At 35.2% G+C, this 21,386-nt stretch overlaps 1 protein-coding gene across 1 annotated transcript; it reads left to right on the forward strand.

Annotated features, from left to right (window-relative positions):
- Positions 1–11,048: 11,048 nt before the first annotated feature.
- Positions 11,049–11,919, forward strand: LOC145566696 (uncharacterized). The gene is made up of 3 exons (XM_081626033.1): positions 11,049–11,304; positions 11,404–11,478; positions 11,602–11,919. The coding sequence occupies exons 1-3, from the start codon at positions 11,107–11,109 to the stop codon at positions 11,917–11,919; spliced, it is 591 nt and encodes a 196-aa protein (XP_081482159.1). The 5' UTR covers positions 11,049–11,106.
- Positions 11,920–21,386: the final 9,467 nt, after the last annotated feature.

Genomic DNA, 21,386 nt, shown 5'->3' on the forward strand with positions numbered 1-21,386 from the left:
GGACGATGAGTGTCAAAAAGCCTTTGAGAAGATCAAAGCCTATCTTGCGAATCCTCCCGTATTAGCCCCAGCACTCCCCGGAATACCCTTAAGACTATACTTAACTGTCACAAAAGAAACAATGGGAGCTATGCTCGCACAAGAGGTAGAAAGCAAAGAAAATGCTATTTACTACTTAAGTAAGAAAATGCTCGAGTATGAAACACGCTACACACCATTGGAAAAGTTGTGCCTCGCGTTGGTGTGGGCCACAACTAAATTGCGACATTACATGCTCATGCATACCGTTTACGTAGTCTCACGAATGGATCCCCTAAAATACCTATTCGAAAGATCTACACTTAATGGACGAATCTCAAGATGGATAGTAAATTTGGCCCAATTCGACATAAGGTTTATGCCTCAAAAAGCAATAAAAGGATCAGTGGTCTCGGATTTTCTAGCAGATTTCCCAATAGAAGATTCAACACCCTTAGAAGAGAATGAATTCCCGGAAGAAAATTTAATGATGACAGAGGATGATACATGGACTCTATATTTTGATGGAGCCTCAAACCAAAAGGGGTGCAGCGTAGGAGTCTTATTAGTATCACCTAAGGAAGAACATGTCCCTATATCCATCAAATTAGATTTCGACGTCACCAACAACGCAGCTGAATATGAAGCATGCGTGGTAGGCCTCGAAACCGCTTTAGCCCTAGGTGTAAAGAAACTCCGGATATTTGGAGATTCATCCCTAATTATTAATCAAATCTCCAAAAGATGGAAGGTTAGGAGTGAAAGTTTAGCTCCTTACCAAACATATTTGGAAACTCTCACCGATCAATTAGAAAAAGTGGAATACACTTACCTACCTAGAGAGGAAAACCAATTCGCCGACGCCTTGGCAAGGCTAGCCTCAATGGTTAGAATACCTAAGGAAATTGAGCAAATGCCTTTAACCATAGAAAAAAGGCATAAACCAGCATACATTCAGGCCATAGAAGACGACGAAGTAATTCAAGAAGAAGAACCAGAGGAGGAACCATGGTTCGTAGATATATTGAATTATGTCACCAAAGGAGAATATCCTCCTCATGCTGACAAAAGAGCGAAAAGAGCATTAAGACTCTTAGCTTCCCAGTTTGTACTCATAGGAAATGAACTACACAAAAGGGTACCTAAGGGACGAGCTCTATTATGTGTAGGCAAAAAAGATGCTCAAAGGGCTATGAGAGTAATCCATGAGGGTATATGCGGAACACATGTTAACGGAAAAATGCTAGTCCAAAAGATAATGCGAGAAGGATATTACTGGACTACCATGAATAAAGATTGTCATCAATATGTAAAAAGATGCCCAAAATGTCAAATTTACGCAAATTTGCAACATATCCCACCATCTCTTCTCTACACCTACACTTCACCATGGCCTTTCTCTACATGGGGAATAGACATAATTGGAAAGATTACACCTCCCGGAACAGGAGGCCATGAATACATCTTGGTTGCAATAGATTACTTCACAAAGTGGGTGGAAGCACAATCATATGCTAAACTCACCGCCAAGCATGTAGCACTCTTTATCGAAAGAAACATAATTTGTCGATACGGAGTCCCACATGAAATGATAAGTGACAATGGAACTCACTTTCAAGCAGAATGTGAAGAATTGCTACAAAAGTATGGTATTCAACATCACCATTCTTCCCCGTATAGACCTCAAGCAAATGGAGCAGTTGAGGCCGCTAATAAGAATTTGAAAACGATCATTGAGAAAATGACTGAAAATTATAAATATTGGCCTGACAAACTTCACTTCGCACTGTGGGGTTATCGCACGTCAATCCGAACATCAACAGGAAATACGCCATTTAATTTAGTATATGGAATGGATGCCGTACAACCTGTAGAGTTAGAAATACCTTCTTTACGCATTGCGTTAGAAAGTAAACTCGATGAAGTTGAGTGGACTAGAGCACGATATGAAGAGCTAATCCTACTCGATGAAAAACGACTAGAAGCTCTACATCATACCCAATGTTATCAAACCCGCATGGCTAGACATTTCAACAAAAAGGTCAAGACTAGAAATATCAAGGTTGGGGACTTGGTATTAAAAGCATTAAGGAAAAATGTCTTAGATCCAAGAGGCAAATTCCGGCCTAATTGGTCTGGACCATATATTGTCAAAACAATCCTGTCAGGAGGCGCGGCTAAATTAACTGATATGGATGGCAATGAATTTTCAAACATGACAAACCTTGACCAACTTAAGAAATACTACCCATAAGTACTTGAGTGAAACACTCAAGGGAGTTACGTTTGGCCTGATTCCTTAAATAAAGGATACGTAGGCAACCCGTACAAGGTGCGGCCACTTTAATTCCTTCAAATTCTGTATCCCCGAAATAAAAAATGCACGTCCGCAAAATTTCAAGACTGGCGCCAGAAAATGGATTCTGTCGCCAGACGACAATTTTGTCGCCAGGCGACAGAGCTAAATCGTCAGCGACAGTGCATCAGATAGTAGCGCCAGTCTTCTTCAAGTGTCTAGACAAGTTTCACGTATTCTGAAATTTATTCGATTCTCGTACTCGAATTAATTCTCCGAAAAATAAATGTTGTAATTGTTTTCATTGCTCTAATTGAAAGTTAATTAAATTAAAAGCTGAAATTTTATTGATTAATAAAGAAAGTACATTATTGATAAAATAAAAGCTGAAAAATTAACTAAAACAAATTAACTTTGTCTAATAAATCAAAAGAAAAGCAATGTTCTAATCTTTTTTCTCCTTCTTCATTCTTTTCCAATTTGTGTCTTCATTCTCTTCCTCTTGATCCATAACCTTCGCTAGGAGACAACCGTTAGAAGATCTACACTCTATTTTTAGTATAGATAGTTTCTCCTTCCGCTAGGACTCCATGTTTCTTCTCTACCCAAGCTTCCTTCTTAGTAGAGTCGACTTTTCTTTTTCCTTGATTCTTCTTGGCACTCTTCTTTCTAGGCATAACAGGAGTCTTGAATTCAATTCTTTCCCCTAGGCGTTCTTTAGCAGGGACCTTCTTGTCACCTAGACGATCCTTCACATTGGTCTTTTCAATTGTAACTTGAGGTTTTTGGAATCTTCCATCAAGCCATTGCTTCACTTTATTCGACAAGCAAGGTGGTTCCTTATGGGTAATCACCTCCCATAAGGGCCTACCACTCCAGTATCCATCAAAACGCTCAATCTCTTGTGACACAGGAAATTCATAAAGACGGCGAAGATCTCCTGTAGGGATGGTTTGTGCGAGACCATATTGTCTCATGACTCTACAAGGAAAGTAAAAGGTTAGTCTCGACAAGCTCGGGAGACGACAATATGCTTGGTTACTACAACCAATCATCGCCTCAATCCTCCACCAAGGAACAATCCAGTTTATGGTAAAGTCACCGGCAGCGAACACCTTGCTCCACTCACGGCGACCGATTTTCAAAAATCGTTTCTTTCGGCGGACTATGCAATTTGGAACATATGTGTGAATATCATCAGGAGGATTAATAAGCTTCAGCCTCTCCATGAGCCATATCTGCAAATATGTATTACAGTGTAAAAATAATATTCTTTAGTTCTTGATAAATTAATAATAACATTATTTTATACCTGTAATAAAATTGGAGAACCTCTTAAAGGTGCTCTTGAATTCTTTCTTAGTGCATCTAACCACAGCATAGTCTCTCCAACAATTAATGGCATTGGATTTCTCCCAGATTCAACTTGTTCTATAACAGATATAATTATCGATTGCCCCTCATTATCTTTACCACTCACTAAGAGCAATTGGTTAAATAAACAATAAAGGAAAGCCCTTCTTTTATAGACACGGAAATCGGGATTGGGATTATCATAAAAATAATGTGCAAATTCTGTCAAATTAACTATGTTACCATGCACTATGTGTTTCAAAGCCGTCCCCCTCAAATCAAAAAAGTGTTCGAAATCTTTATAGTAATATTCATTGATTCTAGGCATTACCGCAAGGTCTGTGGAATAATAACCTATGATGGCCCCAAATTCTTCCGGTAAAGGACATATTTCATCATGAAAAAATCTAAAACAATGAGTATCAACAATGAGTAACAATGAGTATCAATAGTCTATGGCAGAATAAATAAAGTCAATATCAAGACTCATCCCCTTGACTCCAAACATACCCCCCATATGAGAAAGATCTAATGCTTTTTTATCTTTAGCAGTTAAGTGACGACACCATTCATCCATGTACCCACAAAAGGTTCTTTTAGCTAAAGGCATGATTACTAGTTAATTAACTATTTAATAAGCTGGTTAAATTATGCAGTAAACCGATGATTCGGGGGCTATTTATAACCTTTTTGCACGACAGACTCTGTCGCGCGGCGACAGATGCAAAAGCTCGCGACAGGCACTTCTGGTCAGCGCTGGAGCGGCGACAGAGTTCTGGGCTCTTCCTTATGGTTTTGTGGGTCCATTTTAGTAATTTGGGTTCCTTGGTACGCCAGTTAGCCCCTTTGAGCAATTGACATGATTTAGTCAGCTTGATCAAAATGCACTGAGTGATCGACTTGATGAAAGATTGTCTCACTTTAGCTTAAAGCGCCTACATATTGGCTCGTAATAAGGCACCGAAATAATGGTTCAAGGCACCGAAATATTGGTTCAGTAAACGCACCAAAGTAATGGTTTACGAAGGCAAAAGCACCAAAGTACTGGCACAAATATAAAAAACAATGATAAATAATGATATTAAGGGTCAATAGGTAAAGTGATTCGTTGGCAATGTCTCAACATAAAGGGAAATTGTTTAGCGGCGAAGTACGGTCGTGACGAGGTAGTGTCACAAATGGTGGGGATGGCGAAGCAAGGCCACCTTCGGTGGTCCCTCAAGGTAAAGAAGAGATTGTCTATAGCGGCGACATACTGCTGTGGCGACATATGGCCACACCCTGGAGATGACGACATATAGTTATTTTCGATGATGTTCCCGAAATACTGTGGAGGATTGTCACCAAGAATATTTAAGGCGACGACATATGGTTATCTTCAACGATGGCGTTCACGAAATATTGTGGAGGTTGTCACAAACAACAAATGAAGCAACAGCAAAATGGTTACTTTCAGAGACGTGTGCTCGACGGTGCAAGATACGCGTTTCTTAACTCTTTTATCTGTTTAACTAATGATTAGTTTTGCAGGTATCGGCGTTATAAGAATGATTTGGAATTGCAGAACATTTTGAATCATTCTCCGTACCTATCGATACTTTGACTCTCGTTTTTCGAAACATAAGTTTCTTCAAACTCAGTCAAAGTGGGGGCTTCTGTAGACACCCATTTGTGTCTCCCCAAAACCAAACCCAGTGATGAATACCTGTCACGTTGTGTTATTATCGAATTAGGTGAAAGTGATTCGAAAGCCAAGTGTTGCGGTTTAGTTTTAATTAAATTCTTCTCTCTCTGTTTTTGAAAATGACCTTATTTATTTGAAAACGTCCATTTCAGTTTATTTTGGTCCATAATAAGGGTCCAATAATGGTGTAGATGGATGGGGCTCGAAGAGACCTTTCCAACGATATATTATAAGCCCGATTCCGATGAATATTGAGGAAGTTATGGCCAAAATACTAAACTGGGCCCAGTTATTTATTTTAATACGGCCCAATGATCTAGTGGAGGGCCCAATATTAATTATTATTCCTAAAATTATTAGGATTAATTATAGTTTTCTAGAAGTTTCTAGAAAGTTCCTTTTAATTCTATTATTGTTAGATTTAATAATTAATTATCTTTAAATGATTTTTATTTGGAATAAAATATTGTTTTGTTATCTTAAAAATACGTATTTTATCTTCTGTACGGATTCCGTAGATCAAGTTGATTAAAGATCGGATTCCGCGTGAAGAAAAACGCGCTAATACAGGCTGTCGCCGCGCGACAGACATTGTCGCGTCGCGACAGAGTTAGTTCCTGGCGACAGCGTGGAGTTTTATTCCTTATCAAATTCTATGTTTTTCCAGATTATTTCCATTATAAATAGCGTCCGAATCCCTGTTTTCGAAAATCATATTTTCATATTCATTCACAATTATCAACAATCATCAACTCTTTCTCTATTCTCTCTCTTGAGCAATATAGCTTATTCTTTTCTTTCTCTCTCTTTCTAAACAACCTTTTTTTCAAACACACAATATTCCGCATACATTAGACTTAGAGTCTCTTAGCCAAGTTCGAAGTTGCCTTCGCCCTAGACGTGCAAGGTTGATAATTTCTGAGGGTTTGGTCCAAAACTAGTCTAAACTTTATTTAATTTGATTATTCTTTAATTCTTTAATTGTTCTTTATTATATTCATTGAAGTTACTAACTTGTGTATTTTGTTATTAGAAAGAGGTACGAGGCTTCAAAGTATGTAATCTTATTACTCTCTTTCAATGTAGAAAGCATGTTTATTATTGATTAATTCCTAGTATCATGTTAGGATGTTATTTAATGCTTTCTAGTATCATGTTTAGGATGCCTTTACTCTTTCTAGTATCATGTTAGTACCATGTTAGATTTAAAGCTTTGATCTTTATTGTTTAGTGACATGCTAGGATTTGTTATTAATCTTGTTAGTATCATGCCTAGGATCTTGCTATTATTGAGCTTTATTATGCCTTATCATGCTATTATCGTTATTATCATTATTGATTTATTATTATGTTGCTTGATATTATTTATATTTTATTGTTATTGCTTGATCACACCTTTTATGATTGTTAAAGGGAATTCGTACTTGAAATCACGCTTAATAAGATAATTAATAATTTGGTTTAGGCTAATGTGATTTTAACTCAAGTGATCGCCAATAATAGTATTATTTGTGCATTAATATTCAACCAACATAGATTAAACAGGGTAGGTTTAATATGATGTTTGTATGTTATTCGAAAAGCGCACATGAATACGAGTAGAACAGAGTAGAGGCCTATTTTATAGGGCGGGTCCTTTCTTTTGTAGATTGGATTCGTACCTTCATCCCCGGACCCTGTTTGGTTCAAGACCTTATGGAGTAGTTGATGGTCCTTTTGGATTGTCTTTTGGGTTTACAAGTTCCTAAAACTTGTTGGCGACTCTTTTTGCTCTTTGTCTTTCCCTTTGGAACGCCACCGTACTTTAGTGTATGATCACAGTGGGGTTCAAGTTTGGGGTTATCATAATGCTTGAAATATTCCCTACACCCACTAAGATATCGATCCGTTCATGGATATCATGTTTTCTTATTTTTTTACTACAAGAGAGATTAGGGCACGGTCTTGTGAGAAGTCGTTCCTAATCTCTTTCCCTGTATCTTACCTCAACAAAAAAAATGATGTCAATCTGGAGACATTGGGCAATTTATTAGGATTAAAAAAATTAAAAAAAAAACCCATTGTTGTAGCTAGTTTCTGAAATGATGACGATGTAATAGTAGGTGATTATTTCCAAAATAAAAATTGAAAGAGAAGTGTATCAAATAGATATACGAGTGTATCGTTAAACCACAACAATAATAATTTCGCCACTCTAAAATAAAAGTCACATTTCCAAAGGACAAATTGCCCAGAATAATCCCACTTTTTTGGCATTTGCTAAAAATAATCTCACATTTGAGTTATTTTTAAATAATCCGACCTTTATACCCAATTTGCTAAAAATGGTCCCTACCGGTCATGTAACTTCTTATAACAAGTTACCAGACATGTTGCGGCTTGTGATTTGTCAAAAAAATAAAATAAAATAAAATTTAATATTAAAACCACCCACCACCCAAGCCACCGTCATCCTAACCACGTGGCTCTAGCCAGCCAGCTCCCAACCCCAATGTCGGTCCGGCCGCGACCGACCCCCCTCCCATGAACTACCAATCCCCTTCCTCCCCCACGGAAATGGAAACACTGGCAGCCCTAAACCATCCCCCAACCCTCTTCCTTACCTGTTCTGATCCCAGCCCCCTCCCTGTCCCCCGTCCCTTTTTTGGCTGTACTGACCTCCCCAACCCTGATCCCGATCCCAGTCGTCCTCCCCTGACCTCATTCAGGGTTTTCGATTTTTCAATTTTTGGTGGGTTTTTGATTTTTCAAAGGGGGTTTTGGGGTTGGGTTGGCTGGGGTGGGGTGGGATTCCGGTCGGCACGTTAGTGGCGGCGGTTTCAGGTATGGGTGGGGAGGTGGTTCTAGCGTCTGGGTTTGGGTGGTGGTGGGGATGGTGGTGGCTGAAACTTAGATGGTAGTAGTTTTTTTTTATTTGATTTTATTTATTTTATTAAATTTGGACAAATCAAGTTGTTACACGTGTAAATTAAACTTAAAAAAAATTATCTCTTTAACCGGTTACTGGTTACTGGTCACTTGGGAACATTTTGAGCAGATTGGGTATAAAAGGTTGGATTATTAAAAATATCCCAAAAGTGAGATTATTTTGGGTAGATGCCCCAAAAGTTGGATTATTCCAGAAAATTTTTCCTTTAAGAAAATAAACTTCGTTTTAAAATCTAGCTTTATTTATGTACTCTCTTTTTTTTATTTTTTTATTTTTTATTTTTTTTTAATCTACCTAGCTCCACTATTTCTTTTAACTGACTTTTAATCAATCACGTTCTCGTTTTCTTTTTGTATTTTATTTTAATTCAATCAAACTACTCCTTATCTTTTTTTAAAAAACTTTGTGTTAAAGACAAATGAGACTTTTATTAAACAACCAAGCAAGAATAAAATAATATTGGTGTATAAATATTACCACGCTAATTTAATTAGAAACCACCAATCAAAGAGCTTTCCTTGGTTTGCGGCATTTTACATAATTTCAGGAAGAGCTTGTCTTAATGGAGTGTTGAGATGCATTAGCAAATGCATCTTCAGGGGTAAGCTAGTAAATTCTCATGATTGAGTGGAAATCCACATCACCTTCCGTTATGCTTTTTGTCAGCCCGTTTTTATAGTATACGTATTTTGTAAATGTATTTGGTATAGTACTCCTTATTTTGTATTTGCTTGAGGGTATGTTTTCTCTCTCTTCCATTTACCCCTCCTTCGATCTGTCTTCTCACTCTCTCTCCCCGCTGAAATTCGGACCCTTATTTTCTCCTCCTAACCAATTTTGAATTTGAATTTCGAACCCTTCTTCTCTGTATTCCTTATCCCTCCATCTCCATCATTCGTGATTTGCGTTGGGGTTTTGTTGAAGAATTCTTTCCGGGATTGCTGCGGGGCGAACTGAAGGGTTTTACGCATCAGTCGTGGAACAATTTGACCCAAGTAAGCGACTTAGTTATAAATTCATTAGTTTTTCCCAAATTTGTAATGGTTGTTGTTTTTATTTTAGTAATTTGTCTAAGTTAATGTCATTGTATTCGTTTAATCTAAAAGATTGGGTTTTTAAAATGGGTATTTTCTGGGTTTTAGGGGGATGTGGTGTTGTTCATATTTGAAATCATTCACAGGGTTGAAGAATTACATAAATCCCAATTACAATTGTCCTCGAAAATTTGTTTTTTTTAGGGTTGAAGAATTACATAAAATCCCAATTACAATTCACAGCATGAATTGTTCCACGAATTTGTAATTTTCTTGTGCGCGTGATTTATTTTTATGGGTATTTCTTGCTATTTAATTGGTTTCATGGTGTTGGTTGTATATGTTTGATTAGATTGTATGTTTTGAGATTAAAGAATGTTGTAATTATGTTTTAGTTGTAATTAGGTGAATAAACAAACAAAATTGATTGACAGCCATGTGTGTTGTTAGGTGGGATAGTGCTATAAATCTGTTGTTGTGAGTTTGATTGGTTTCATGTCGAAATTGTAACCTTAAATCTCAACATGTTAGAGATCTTCAACAATGCTGCTGTGAGATTTATCCGTGTCATAAAGTGCATGCTTGCGTTACTCAAGCATTGTGTGTGGAGCCATTCATGTACACATAGCCATTAATATTTATGAACATAAAGTGCATGCTCGCGTTCAGAGATTGCTGTGTCGCCTGTCAGCTGGAGTACTGGAGTATTACTGTTGTACATATCTTGTGGGCTGTCTAGTTGGGTGCTAATGTCATTGGAGTTTGTGGGTTATCTAGTCCGGTGATTCTTTTGATTTATACTGATGTGCATAATCATCTTACTATGGTGGTTATTAGGTTTTGGCATTTTAGCCTTTGTATTTGATGGGGGATTTTGCAGCCAGTGTCATCATGTTGTTTAGTATCCTGTGTGGTTTATAAGTACTTGTCCTCTTGGTCTGCTGGATATTAGTTATTTATCTGCTATTGTGGTATGTTGGTGCTTTTGTGACCTGAATTCAAGGGGCTACCTTGTTCATAATCAAATTATAATTTTGCGTTTTATTGGTTATTCCTTTGATGAATTTGTGCAAATAGATGTTCTGTGGAAAATGATGAGAGTGAGTCTGTAGATAAGCAGCTATATGTGTTATTGATAGAAGATGACACCTTTTTCCTGTATTACTCTTGAGAGTGAATTAAGTGCCACTGTGAAATGATTTATTTTCCTGTTCTATATGCTGGGACTAGAACCCCTCCAAAGACTTGTTCTGTCTCTGATGACCTACTTTTATCAAATGAGTGGTATCACTATTGACACCTTTAATGAATTACAAACTTTACATCTTAGTTATGCCTTTTTGTAACTGTGATAGTACTTGTAGAATGCTGATGCCTTTTGTATAATTATGACAGTCCAATTGGGTATTATTATGACATTCCTTTACTAGGCCCTTTTTTAGGTTTGTTTCTGCATTTTCTGATTTGTATTGATTATTTAGGGTGTGTTGAAGCATTTATCCATGATATGTCTCTATTGGTTGTTGTGTATAAGCTAAGTGCAGCTGTTGTGATTTTTTTTGCAGTAGTAGGTTTGTATTATTCCCTGCAAAAATTATGAGATCGAAGACAGTTGTACGATCGAAGAACTGGAAACAGGTGACGGTGAGTGTCCTATGTATGTATTAATATATTAGTTGAATGTGATTGGTGAAAGACTGAAATTTTCTCTGTCATTTCTGGCATTTAGGATCCATCAACTTCTAAGGCCCCTGGTAAGGCCCTTGTGAAAGGGGGGTCTGAAGTGAAGGGGATGCACAAAACTAACATGAGGGCAAAGCTACCGAAGAAGTCTAAAAATGTTGTTGTTGAAGATACTGAAGAAGACAATGGGTCTGATGAGCAGACTGATGAAGACATTGAAGAGGACTCCTGCTCACCCTCTGAGTTCATGAAGATGATGATGCAGTTCATGAAGAGTAAGAGTAGTCGGAAGAGGAAAAGGGCAAAGGTATAGTGAATATGTAATTACCAAGACAGAGGATATTTGTACCAAATTAATATTCTAAGAATTGGATATAACATTGGTTTTTGATTTGTATGTGTCTAGGGTGAAATAACCGAAGGCCAAAAAGTTGTGAGGGAAGGGGCAGTGTTGAAGACCCATCATGAGAACGTCGGAAAGGTACGATGTGATGTTTTAGAAACTAATTTGAATGTGGGCATGTATATGAGTATTTTTTTTGTTCTTCACTTGACTTTATTTGTGGGCTACTAATGCATTATCCCTGCTGTTGTGTCATGGCAGTACCCCAACATTGTATGCAGAGTCGAGTCTTTCTGCGAAGCTGTCAAACATTTTGATTCAAGAAGACGTGCTTTAGTGACACAAATGGGGTTTCAAGGTCTTTTAGAGATTGACATGAAAAGTATACCAAGACAATTTTGCTATTGGTTGATGACAAGAGTGCTTCCTGATGGCACGATGGTGTTTGGGCAGAGTGAGGTGTTCCCCTTAGGTCCCGCTCAAGTGAGGTCTGTACTTGGGTTACCAATGGGTGCTGAAAAAGTTCCTTTTGATGTTGGTGAAGATGATGAGGAGAAGGTGGAGAAGATGTTAATTTAAGCGTCGTATATAATAGTAAGATGTTTCTCATATGTTGTGTTTGATCCATTTAAAACCAAAATATAACCACTGTAGATAGTTTCAACAAGTTAAGTAGTAAAAATGTTCTACTTGTACAAGGTTTAATATACCAGTTGGACTAGTTTGGTGTTCAATCGGAGCATAATGCCTTTTACTATATAAACACTGTATGTAGTACAACAAATTGGGTAGTACAACAAAATAAGTACGAAACATGTTCTACTTGTATATACAATTGGACTTCTTTGATGTTCAGTGGGAGCGTTATGCCTTTTATTATTGCTAGATGATTGTGATAAATGTAAATTAATTATAAAAAGAACCACTGGATACAAAATCCGCACAACTGAGAACTGAAAATGATCCATTTCCACGGAGTTGTGATTAATTTTAAATCTAAGTCGAAGACCTTTTTTTGTATGAGTTGTACTATTCCAAATTCAGATGGAACCATTTTATATCGTAGAGGTACCTGTTCATATTTCTGTGCAGGTCCTTAAAATTTTGAACTTGTTATCGTTCGTACATTTGCTAGTTGCTATATGGTAGTTGGTAAGGAATACAATTTCCAACCGTGTGGTAATATGTTTCTATTTAACGCTTATTTGATCCGACCCTTTTCAATATATTTAAACAAACAAAATATAAATCGGGAGACATTTAAGCAACAAGATAAAAGTTTAAACATTACTTGACTGGGATTGAACAAAACATAACACCTATTAAAAATATGGCGGGGGTACAAAATTTAGTAACAAAAGTACTAAATATAAACCCACTATGTCAAATCAACTACAAATCTTCAGCTGCAGAACCTACTGAGATAGGAAAACCTATGACTGACATAGGAGTACTACGATGGGACAATACATAAAAAATAAAAAGAGAGTAAGATGAAAAGACAAAATGGAAGATAAACCGCATACAACCGCATTAAGAGTTAACAATTGTATGAATTGAAACGGATGGATCCACCAAAGTATCATAGGGTACGACTAAAACATTGTAGGGTACCACTTTAATTAAGTTTTGTTCAACTCCCATTCAAGCATAGTTTAGTTCTACTGATGTGTTGCAAGGTACCAATTACAATGACAAGGATATCACTACATGAAATGTACCACTACTGAAGACAGTAGATGACAATCCCTTCAGTAAGGGTACCATTCATATACTCTAGGGTACCACCGGACCTATTCATTTAACCAAAGCCATTGAACGAAAGTTTTTTGCATTACTCGTGAATATAGCATGGAATGTGAGAATGCTTTGATGATTGTTAAAATATAGCAATAACAATTTACAATACCATCTCCAATGGTGGCAAAGAACTATGTTTTGAAATACAATAATGTGTTGTTTTTTGTCAATTGAGAATCAATGTTGAGTTTGTAAAGATTGTAAACTTAACCATTTTAATTTGGAGTTGGTAGGTTTAGATAACAACATATTGGTAAATTGTATTGAATTTGAGCTCAAATATTTGATCACAAGCGAAAACCGAATGGAACCCCTACGTATATTTAATATCAATTGGAATAGTAGTAGTGAGTTTATTCTTCTTGTGATAAGACAAGGAAAATATTTTGAAACATGTAAATGTGTAATTGTCAAATATTCATTGGTCTTAAGCATGGTATATAACCTCTTTAGTATATTATTTTATTTTTGTGTTGAAGGAAATTAATTATAACCTCAATGTCATGCTTACAATCTCAATGTAATGCTTACAATTACAGTCAACTAACAGCAGTGATATCTTATTTTTTGTTAGTAAGAACAGTCCTAAGTAAAATACTAGGTGGATTGTTCCACCAACCTATAAAAGGGTACCACTAAACTATCCTAGGGTACCACTAACGACACTAAGGTACCACTGTACATAAGTTTTTTTTTATCATATAACTGATATATTGATTACTTCGACTGACATGTTGAAAGATACCATGGACAATGAGTAAAATAACATTAGACGGAATGTACCACTTCAGTATGGCAATCCCTTCATAGGGTACCATTCTTATACCCTAGGGTACCACTAGATATATTTATGCATTTAACCAAAGCCCAAACCCTTTTTGTATTATTCATGTTTGTAGCATGGAATGTATTAATTCAAATATAATAATGTTTTGTTAGTTATAGCAATTAACGCAACTTTTTTGTATGCAACAGTCAATCCAAAATTAAATTTTGTACCGGCACAAAAACCAAAATTCAATCCAATAAGCCAAAACCGACTTGTTTAAACCAAAATTCATATTAATCACATCTTTATTTAAACCAATGTTACAAATAAGTATTTCGATATCGAATATTATTTGACGACAAAAAACAAGTACAGATTAGATTGGGGTTCAATTACATCATTAGCGAAAACCCTTTGTATTGTTAATCTTCATTTGGGTACGTGGTGTGTTTATCTTATTCTGGATCAGCGGTGTGTTTAACTTATTTTGGATTAGTCTTTGATACTCTAGGGCAAATATAGGTTTGAAAGATGTTATCCATCAAATAAACTTTGGTCTTTAAATTAAAGTAACAACTTATTCGTATCAATTATTTACAAAAAAGGGGTGTACACACAACTGACGTACAACTAGAACTACAATAACAACCACTGGTAAAGTACAACAGCCACTGGTTATATAAAAAGTACTTTTGACTCAACCCGCCTTCCGATCATTAAACACTTGTCGAAGAATATGCAGGTTGTCCGTCAAGAACTTCTTCCTAAACTTGGTGATGTTCTTGGACTTCCCCGATGTAGGTGCGTGACCTTTATGCTCTAGCTCGGCTTTCTCAATTAACCAATCACCACCCTCGCTCACCTTTGCATATAATTTCACCGGGCATTAAACTCTTCCTTTTTACACAAAGTTCCTCACCTATTTGTGAATCCAAGACAAAGGCGGGACCGGTTTTCTTGCTCTTCCTACCGGGCATACCAAAACACTCACATGTCCATGTGACACTCTTCTTCTCCTTCGCATTAACACCTTTGCCTACAAAGGTTCCACTAGATCGAACAACCCCAAAACCTTCTTGCTTCCCGTAATTCCGAAAGTATTCATCTATTTTTTTCCAACTATCAAAGACCATTCCAACTTTAGGAGGGGGGAGAGAAACCTCTACATTTGCAAACTCCTCGATCTCAAAACTTATAGCCACCGTAATCTTCCCTTTCGTAGGAGTCTTGTAGGACTCTTCTCCAACGTTTACCTATTCCACCAAATCAATAATCTATACATTAACACCAAGTATAGTATAATTCATTTAACAGAAAAACTGTTCAATAAATAAATAATCCCTGCTGCAAAAATTGGTATGCTACATACTTAAAACAATAACACACTTTAAACAAGCATTGCATCCAGTATAAATCAAATATATGGAACAATTACAGGTTCTACTTATTAATTTCTTTTTTCAGAGTAATAAAATAATTCAATACTATCTTGTGTTAATATATTAAAATATTACTGTCATTGTTTTGTATTCAATGCAAGCCTTTCCTTTCAACATGAATGTTAAATAACAGAAGAAAGCCCCTAAAGATCCAACTTTTTGGTAATTAGAGAATGGAGTTTGTTCTACTAATATAAGTATCTGCCAACACTTGACAACACTCGTATGTCCTAGTTGGGTTGAGAAAGCTACAATTAATTCAGCTACAATTAATTCTATATATACACAATTGACATTTATTCGTGCTTCAAAATAGCTCCTCACTCACTCCCCTGTTACTCTTATTTTTTGATTAAAGCCTATAAAGAAAGTCCCTTAATTTATTCCTCTTATTTTAATTATGTTGTTATAATATAGGTTATCATAAATTTTCAGTAAACCCTAAGCTAAGCTACGAATTAATGTGTTAACAATTACCTCCTTTAGCAATGCGTCTAAAGCAAACTCCAATTCATCTTCCTCGCCTCTATCGTTCTCCACTTGGTCTTCAATGGTAGCATTGTTGTCGACATCGTCACCAAAATGCGGCCGCTACCACCACCGAAGAGCTCATCATAGTCCTCCGTACGGTCTGTTAAGATCGGATCCTCCATCACTAGCATCTTCCTTGCCATTTTCAATCATGAAGTCTTGCCCGCCCTCTTTGAACTTACCTCCTCAAGAAACAAAAAATGGAGTAAAAATGGTAAACCATGAAAATTGGGTTGACCGTCAAAAGTAAAAAAGAAAATGAAGACATTGGAGTCAAACAACTAATTCAAGGGTCAAAAATAACAAAAAGTAAAAAGAAATTTAGTATTACAATGTTGTATTATACCATATACCCGTATACAACCTTTTCCTTTTTTTTAAGGCTATATCACTTCACACTGACAATTGGGTCCTACTCCGTTTTCCCCATACCCACGTTCTGTTGAAGATGCATTTGCTAATGCATCTCAAGACTTCATTTCTACTTCCACTTTCAGGAAGGCACCTTATTAAATTTGGGTCCATAATTAATGGCTTTACGACAATGGCTGGGTGAGCGTGAGTCAACCTGCATTTTCATAAATCGTATGCTTTAAATCAGACAAAACGTTTTGTGTGACACCGGGCTCAACAATAAAAGGCCAACAAAAAGGCGCGAGCTGACTAAACACGATCGCGAGGCCCGCAACACCAACTCCGCATTAGTACCACTTCTTCCTCCATTTTCATGGCTTGTTTTCGTTGTTGTTGATACTCTGAAGAAGGAGGTTGAGCTTCGAAGATCAGCTTCAGAGTCTAGATCGAGAGACTACCGATTCTTTGATACTTTGACCTTTCTCTCTTCTACAACCAAAAATGAAGTTATAGGAGAGAGAAAATCGAATCAAAAATCTGTATCATTAGAAACCAGAACAACAATGGCGGAAAATTTAATAAACAAAGTAACAGTTGCCTTCTTACCAACTTTATTGTTTAATTTTTATTTATTTACCAACTAAAACTGGGTAGGAATTCAACTTCCGACAGTAGAAGTAAGATTTGAGCATTTAATGGTTGAAGCAGATTATTATGTCGGTACAAGAGCTCTTCCAACACTACCAAATGCTGCTCGTAATTTAGCTGAAGGACTCCTTAGTTTGATTGGTATTACGTTGGCTGAAAGGAAAAAACTCACTATCCTTAAAGATATTTCAGGCATTGTTACACCCTGACCAATTATACCTATTACCAAACATTATAAGTTTAATACATGACCAATTATACCTATTATCAAACAAAATAAATCTAATCAATTATAACTATTATCAAACAAAATAAATCTAACACCTGACCTATATAATCTATTACCAAACAAAATAAATCTAATACCTGACTAATATAACCTATTATCAAATAAAATAAATCTAATATCTGACCAATATATCCTATTATCAAACAAAGTAAATCTAATACCTGACCATTATATCCTATTACCAAACAAAATAAATCTAATACTTGACCAATATATCCTATTACCAAACAAAATAAATTTAATACCTGACCAATATATCCTATTACAAAATAAAATAAATTTAATACCTGACCATTATATACTATAAACAAACAAAATAAATCCAATACCTGACCAATATATCCTATTACCAAACAAAATGAATCTAATACCTGACCAATATATCCTATTACTAAACAAAATAAATCTAATACCTAACGAATATAATCCATTATCAAACAAAATAAATATAATACCTGACTAATTTAACCTATTATCAAACAAAGTAAATCTAATACTTGACAAATATTAAAAAACGGAGGGAGTATCAAATATTCAACAAATATGTTACTCCAATACTACTCTAAAAAGCTTGATCAGGTAATGAAGTTTTACTGCACATAATGCAATTCATGTTGTATGAATGCTTTTTAATGGAGTATTCTTGTAAAATACAGCTATATGTATGGGCTGACTCAGAGTATATTCCGCTTCATATTACCAATAAAGTAGTCGAGCTTCCGTTTGGGAACATTAGTGCAGAAAATTAGTACAAGTCATATAAGTTCTTGACGAAGAATAGAAATTTGAGAAGGTCGCGGCCATTGTTGAGAGTCCTTTCATGGTTGAAGGTTTGCAGAAGAAGGAAATAAAGACGAAGAAGAAGAATAAGAATTGAAGAAGAATATAAAATCGGGCCACGCGCGGGCCTATTAATAGAACGGACTCACGTGAGTCTGTTCTACACAATATTTTTCCTAAATCAAATAATCAACTTTACCACTAACTTGGGTTGGTTTATTACTTATGATTAGAGGTGAATTTTCAAATAACAATATATATGCATGCCTTCTCTTTTATAGGAGCTAATGCTAGACTATTAGTAAGCCAACAATTATCCCTTTAATCAATCCATTAGTCAAAATTAATTTCACAATTAAAATATCTTTATCATGAGAGAGCATTTATTAGTCCCATGGAGTGTAGGCAAATAGGTTATAAGGGTAACTTTTGTTTCGTGACTTGTGAGATTATACATGATTGTACATGATTGTAGGACATGAAAACATGGAACCAATTAAGGATGAAAATATCAAATATGTATGAGTGCACAAGCATTAATGAATCATCTTTTAATGTAGGTTAGGATCGATTTGAGGCAAATTTAAGCCAAATAAAATTTTGGGTTCAAGTATATTCAGGTTATGTTTGGGGCAACTTATGCTATGTTGATTTATATTTAGAATAGTTAGGTCGGATTAAGGTGGATTATGGAAGTAAATTTAGGTTTGGGTCATATACTCCCTCCGTTACATATTACTCGCAACAAAGGAATATTTTATGTCTCACAAATAATACTCCTTTGTTGTGAGTAATACGTAACGGAGGAAGTATGATTGTTAAGGTTGGCTAATTATTAGATTGAGTCAAATTTAAGTGGGATTGCTATTAAATTAGATTAAGTTTGAAACAAATAAAACAACAATTAGATCAAATCTGGATGAATATGTTGTTAAATCAAGGAAATTTAAATCAGCATAATTAGAGAATTTACTAAATAAATCAATTTCTACTAGAGATTTTATATACATTTAGGTGCATGGTACACCTTTTTTTTTGTGCTCATTTCGATGATTCTGTTCATCTCGTCACGAAATGAGTAAAAAATGACATGCATAAGTGCATCACCTAGGTGTGTATAATAATTTTCAAATTTCTACATATCTATCATCATAATCAAATTAAGTTCAACTACTTAAGGTTAATATTGGTTTTACTTGTTTATTGGTTGAGTAAAGCATAAGTTGAGCAGTTGACTTTGTTTGCATGATAGTTTTCCCTGATTCAGGTCAATACAATTGCAAGTCGAGATAACATAATTGCGTTAGATAAAAATAGGGAAATTTTGGTTTTAATAATCCCAACTTTGACTAGTTTTCAGTTTTTCACCATCTTTTGATTATTCTAAAACAATCCAAAAGTTTTTAGGGTGAATAATAATTTAGATTAAAACCGAAAATGAGTCGAGCCAAATCAGTAGTTCAATTTGGAATTTTTTTTTTTAAATTTAGATCGGATCTATTCGAAAAAAATTAAAACATATGAATTATAGTTTGGATTTGGTTTTAGGTTTTAAAAGCCAAAAGTTGAATCAGAAACTAAATTTATGAACGTATTACAAAAGCCCAAATGGAGAAGCTCAATACCCTCAAATAACCTAGCCCTTTGACCTTTTCATATACTTCCTCTGTTTTGTTTTGTTTTTTTTTTTTTTTTTTTTTTTTTTTTTCTAGTTGACACCTTTTTATTATCACATTTGCCAACGCATATTTTTAACGATTATTATCTCTAATTATCAACATTGTAAAATTATAAAAAGTGGATATTAATAAAATATATACATTGAAACGATTCAAACAAGATCGCACATGAATATGTTGTATTGTATCTATAAACCACAAAAGCGTGTCAAAGCGTGTTGTTTGAATAGGATGTAAAAGTCAAACGATGTCAACTAAAAAAACGGAAGAAGTATAAGCCTAAAAATTAACCTAATTTCCCATTATCCTTTTAGCTTCTTTCTCCCCTGAGTCCTACTCTCTCATGTGAAAAATATACACTGGTCTAAAAATAAGAGCAAACTCAGGCCCATAAAGTTAGGCTCAAAATTTCAGTTTAGATTGGATTCAAATTAGCTTTTTTTGTTTTTTTTTTTTTTTTTATTTTTTTTTTATTTATTTTTGCAAACATTCAAATTAGCTAGTACTATAACGGTTTCATTAGATTGGACTAAATCTAATGACATTATTGTAATATTGAAGAACCACTCTTATGCAATTAGATAATGGGAGTTTTGCCGTTATTCCACTGTCGCCACCATTAAAGCTTCCTCCTTCTTCCTTCTCCAATTTCCATTAGTATGTACCACCATCTCTATCTTACACCAATGACACCAGCATCTCCACCTTACACCGATGACACTACCATCTTCGGTGGTTAAATAAAATGAAAACCCTATTATTAAAGGGTGAGATAGAATATATTGTCAACTAGACAGGGTAGGGTTGACCATGTCCTGTATTAAATCTACCATTGAGCTTGATTCTCAAATGAAGATGGTATCGAAAATGGTAGAACTAGTGGAGAGCGAGGAGGAATAGTAAGGAGGGGGAAGCCTTTAATGGAGGAGGATGGAGGAAGCTTCAATAGAGGATGGAGGTTAGCCGAGTAAATTTTACAACAATACTCCAAATAATTCATGACAATGCCAATTTTAGTCATTTTACCCTCTTGATTAACATATTTTGTCAATCAAATAATTTTTTTAAGGAAACGTCAATCAAATAAATTATCTTGTATTTTCTTTGTAAATCACAATACTCCCTTTGTGTTTAATATAAATGAAACGTTTTCCTTATGCACGTTTGTCAATGCAACACTTCGACTGATATATCTTTGATTATTAATTAGGTAAAAATTATAACAATTAAATAATAATAAGCTATTTATTGAGACGATTTCAACAAATATCCATGAGATTATATTTAGTCCAAATATAAATCAAAATGAATTAAGTGAATAGTGCAAAAAGTCAAAATATTTCATTTATTTAAATACGGATAGAGTAGCCTTGTCTTTTACTAGAATGTCACTATTGACATCGAAATTTTATTAATTATTAGGTGTTAGATATATGTAAATAAGGAGATAATATCAAAAAAAATATAAGATAATATCTTCAAGCTATCATAGAATATTTGATAGCTATCTTGTTTACTACTCTGCAACACTCCATATAAAGAGGGTCGTTTCTAAGGTTTAATGAGACTTAGATGGAATAAGTCATAAAGACCTCATTTCCTCCTTACTACCAAACATTGTAGGTACATAGTATGGATTAAGTCGACAAGACCCCATACTATAAACATATCAAGACTCTAACCCTTTGGAGAGAGGAGTCAAGAGATATACGAGAGTTGTACCCCACAAATAATTAATAAAATCATTGTTCCCTCAT

Source organism: Chenopodium album, chromosome 11 (assembly GCF_948465745.1).
Source record: "Chenopodium album chromosome 11, dcCheAlbu1.1, whole genome shotgun sequence".
NCBI lineage: Eukaryota > Viridiplantae > Streptophyta > Magnoliopsida > Caryophyllales > Amaranthaceae > Chenopodium > Chenopodium album.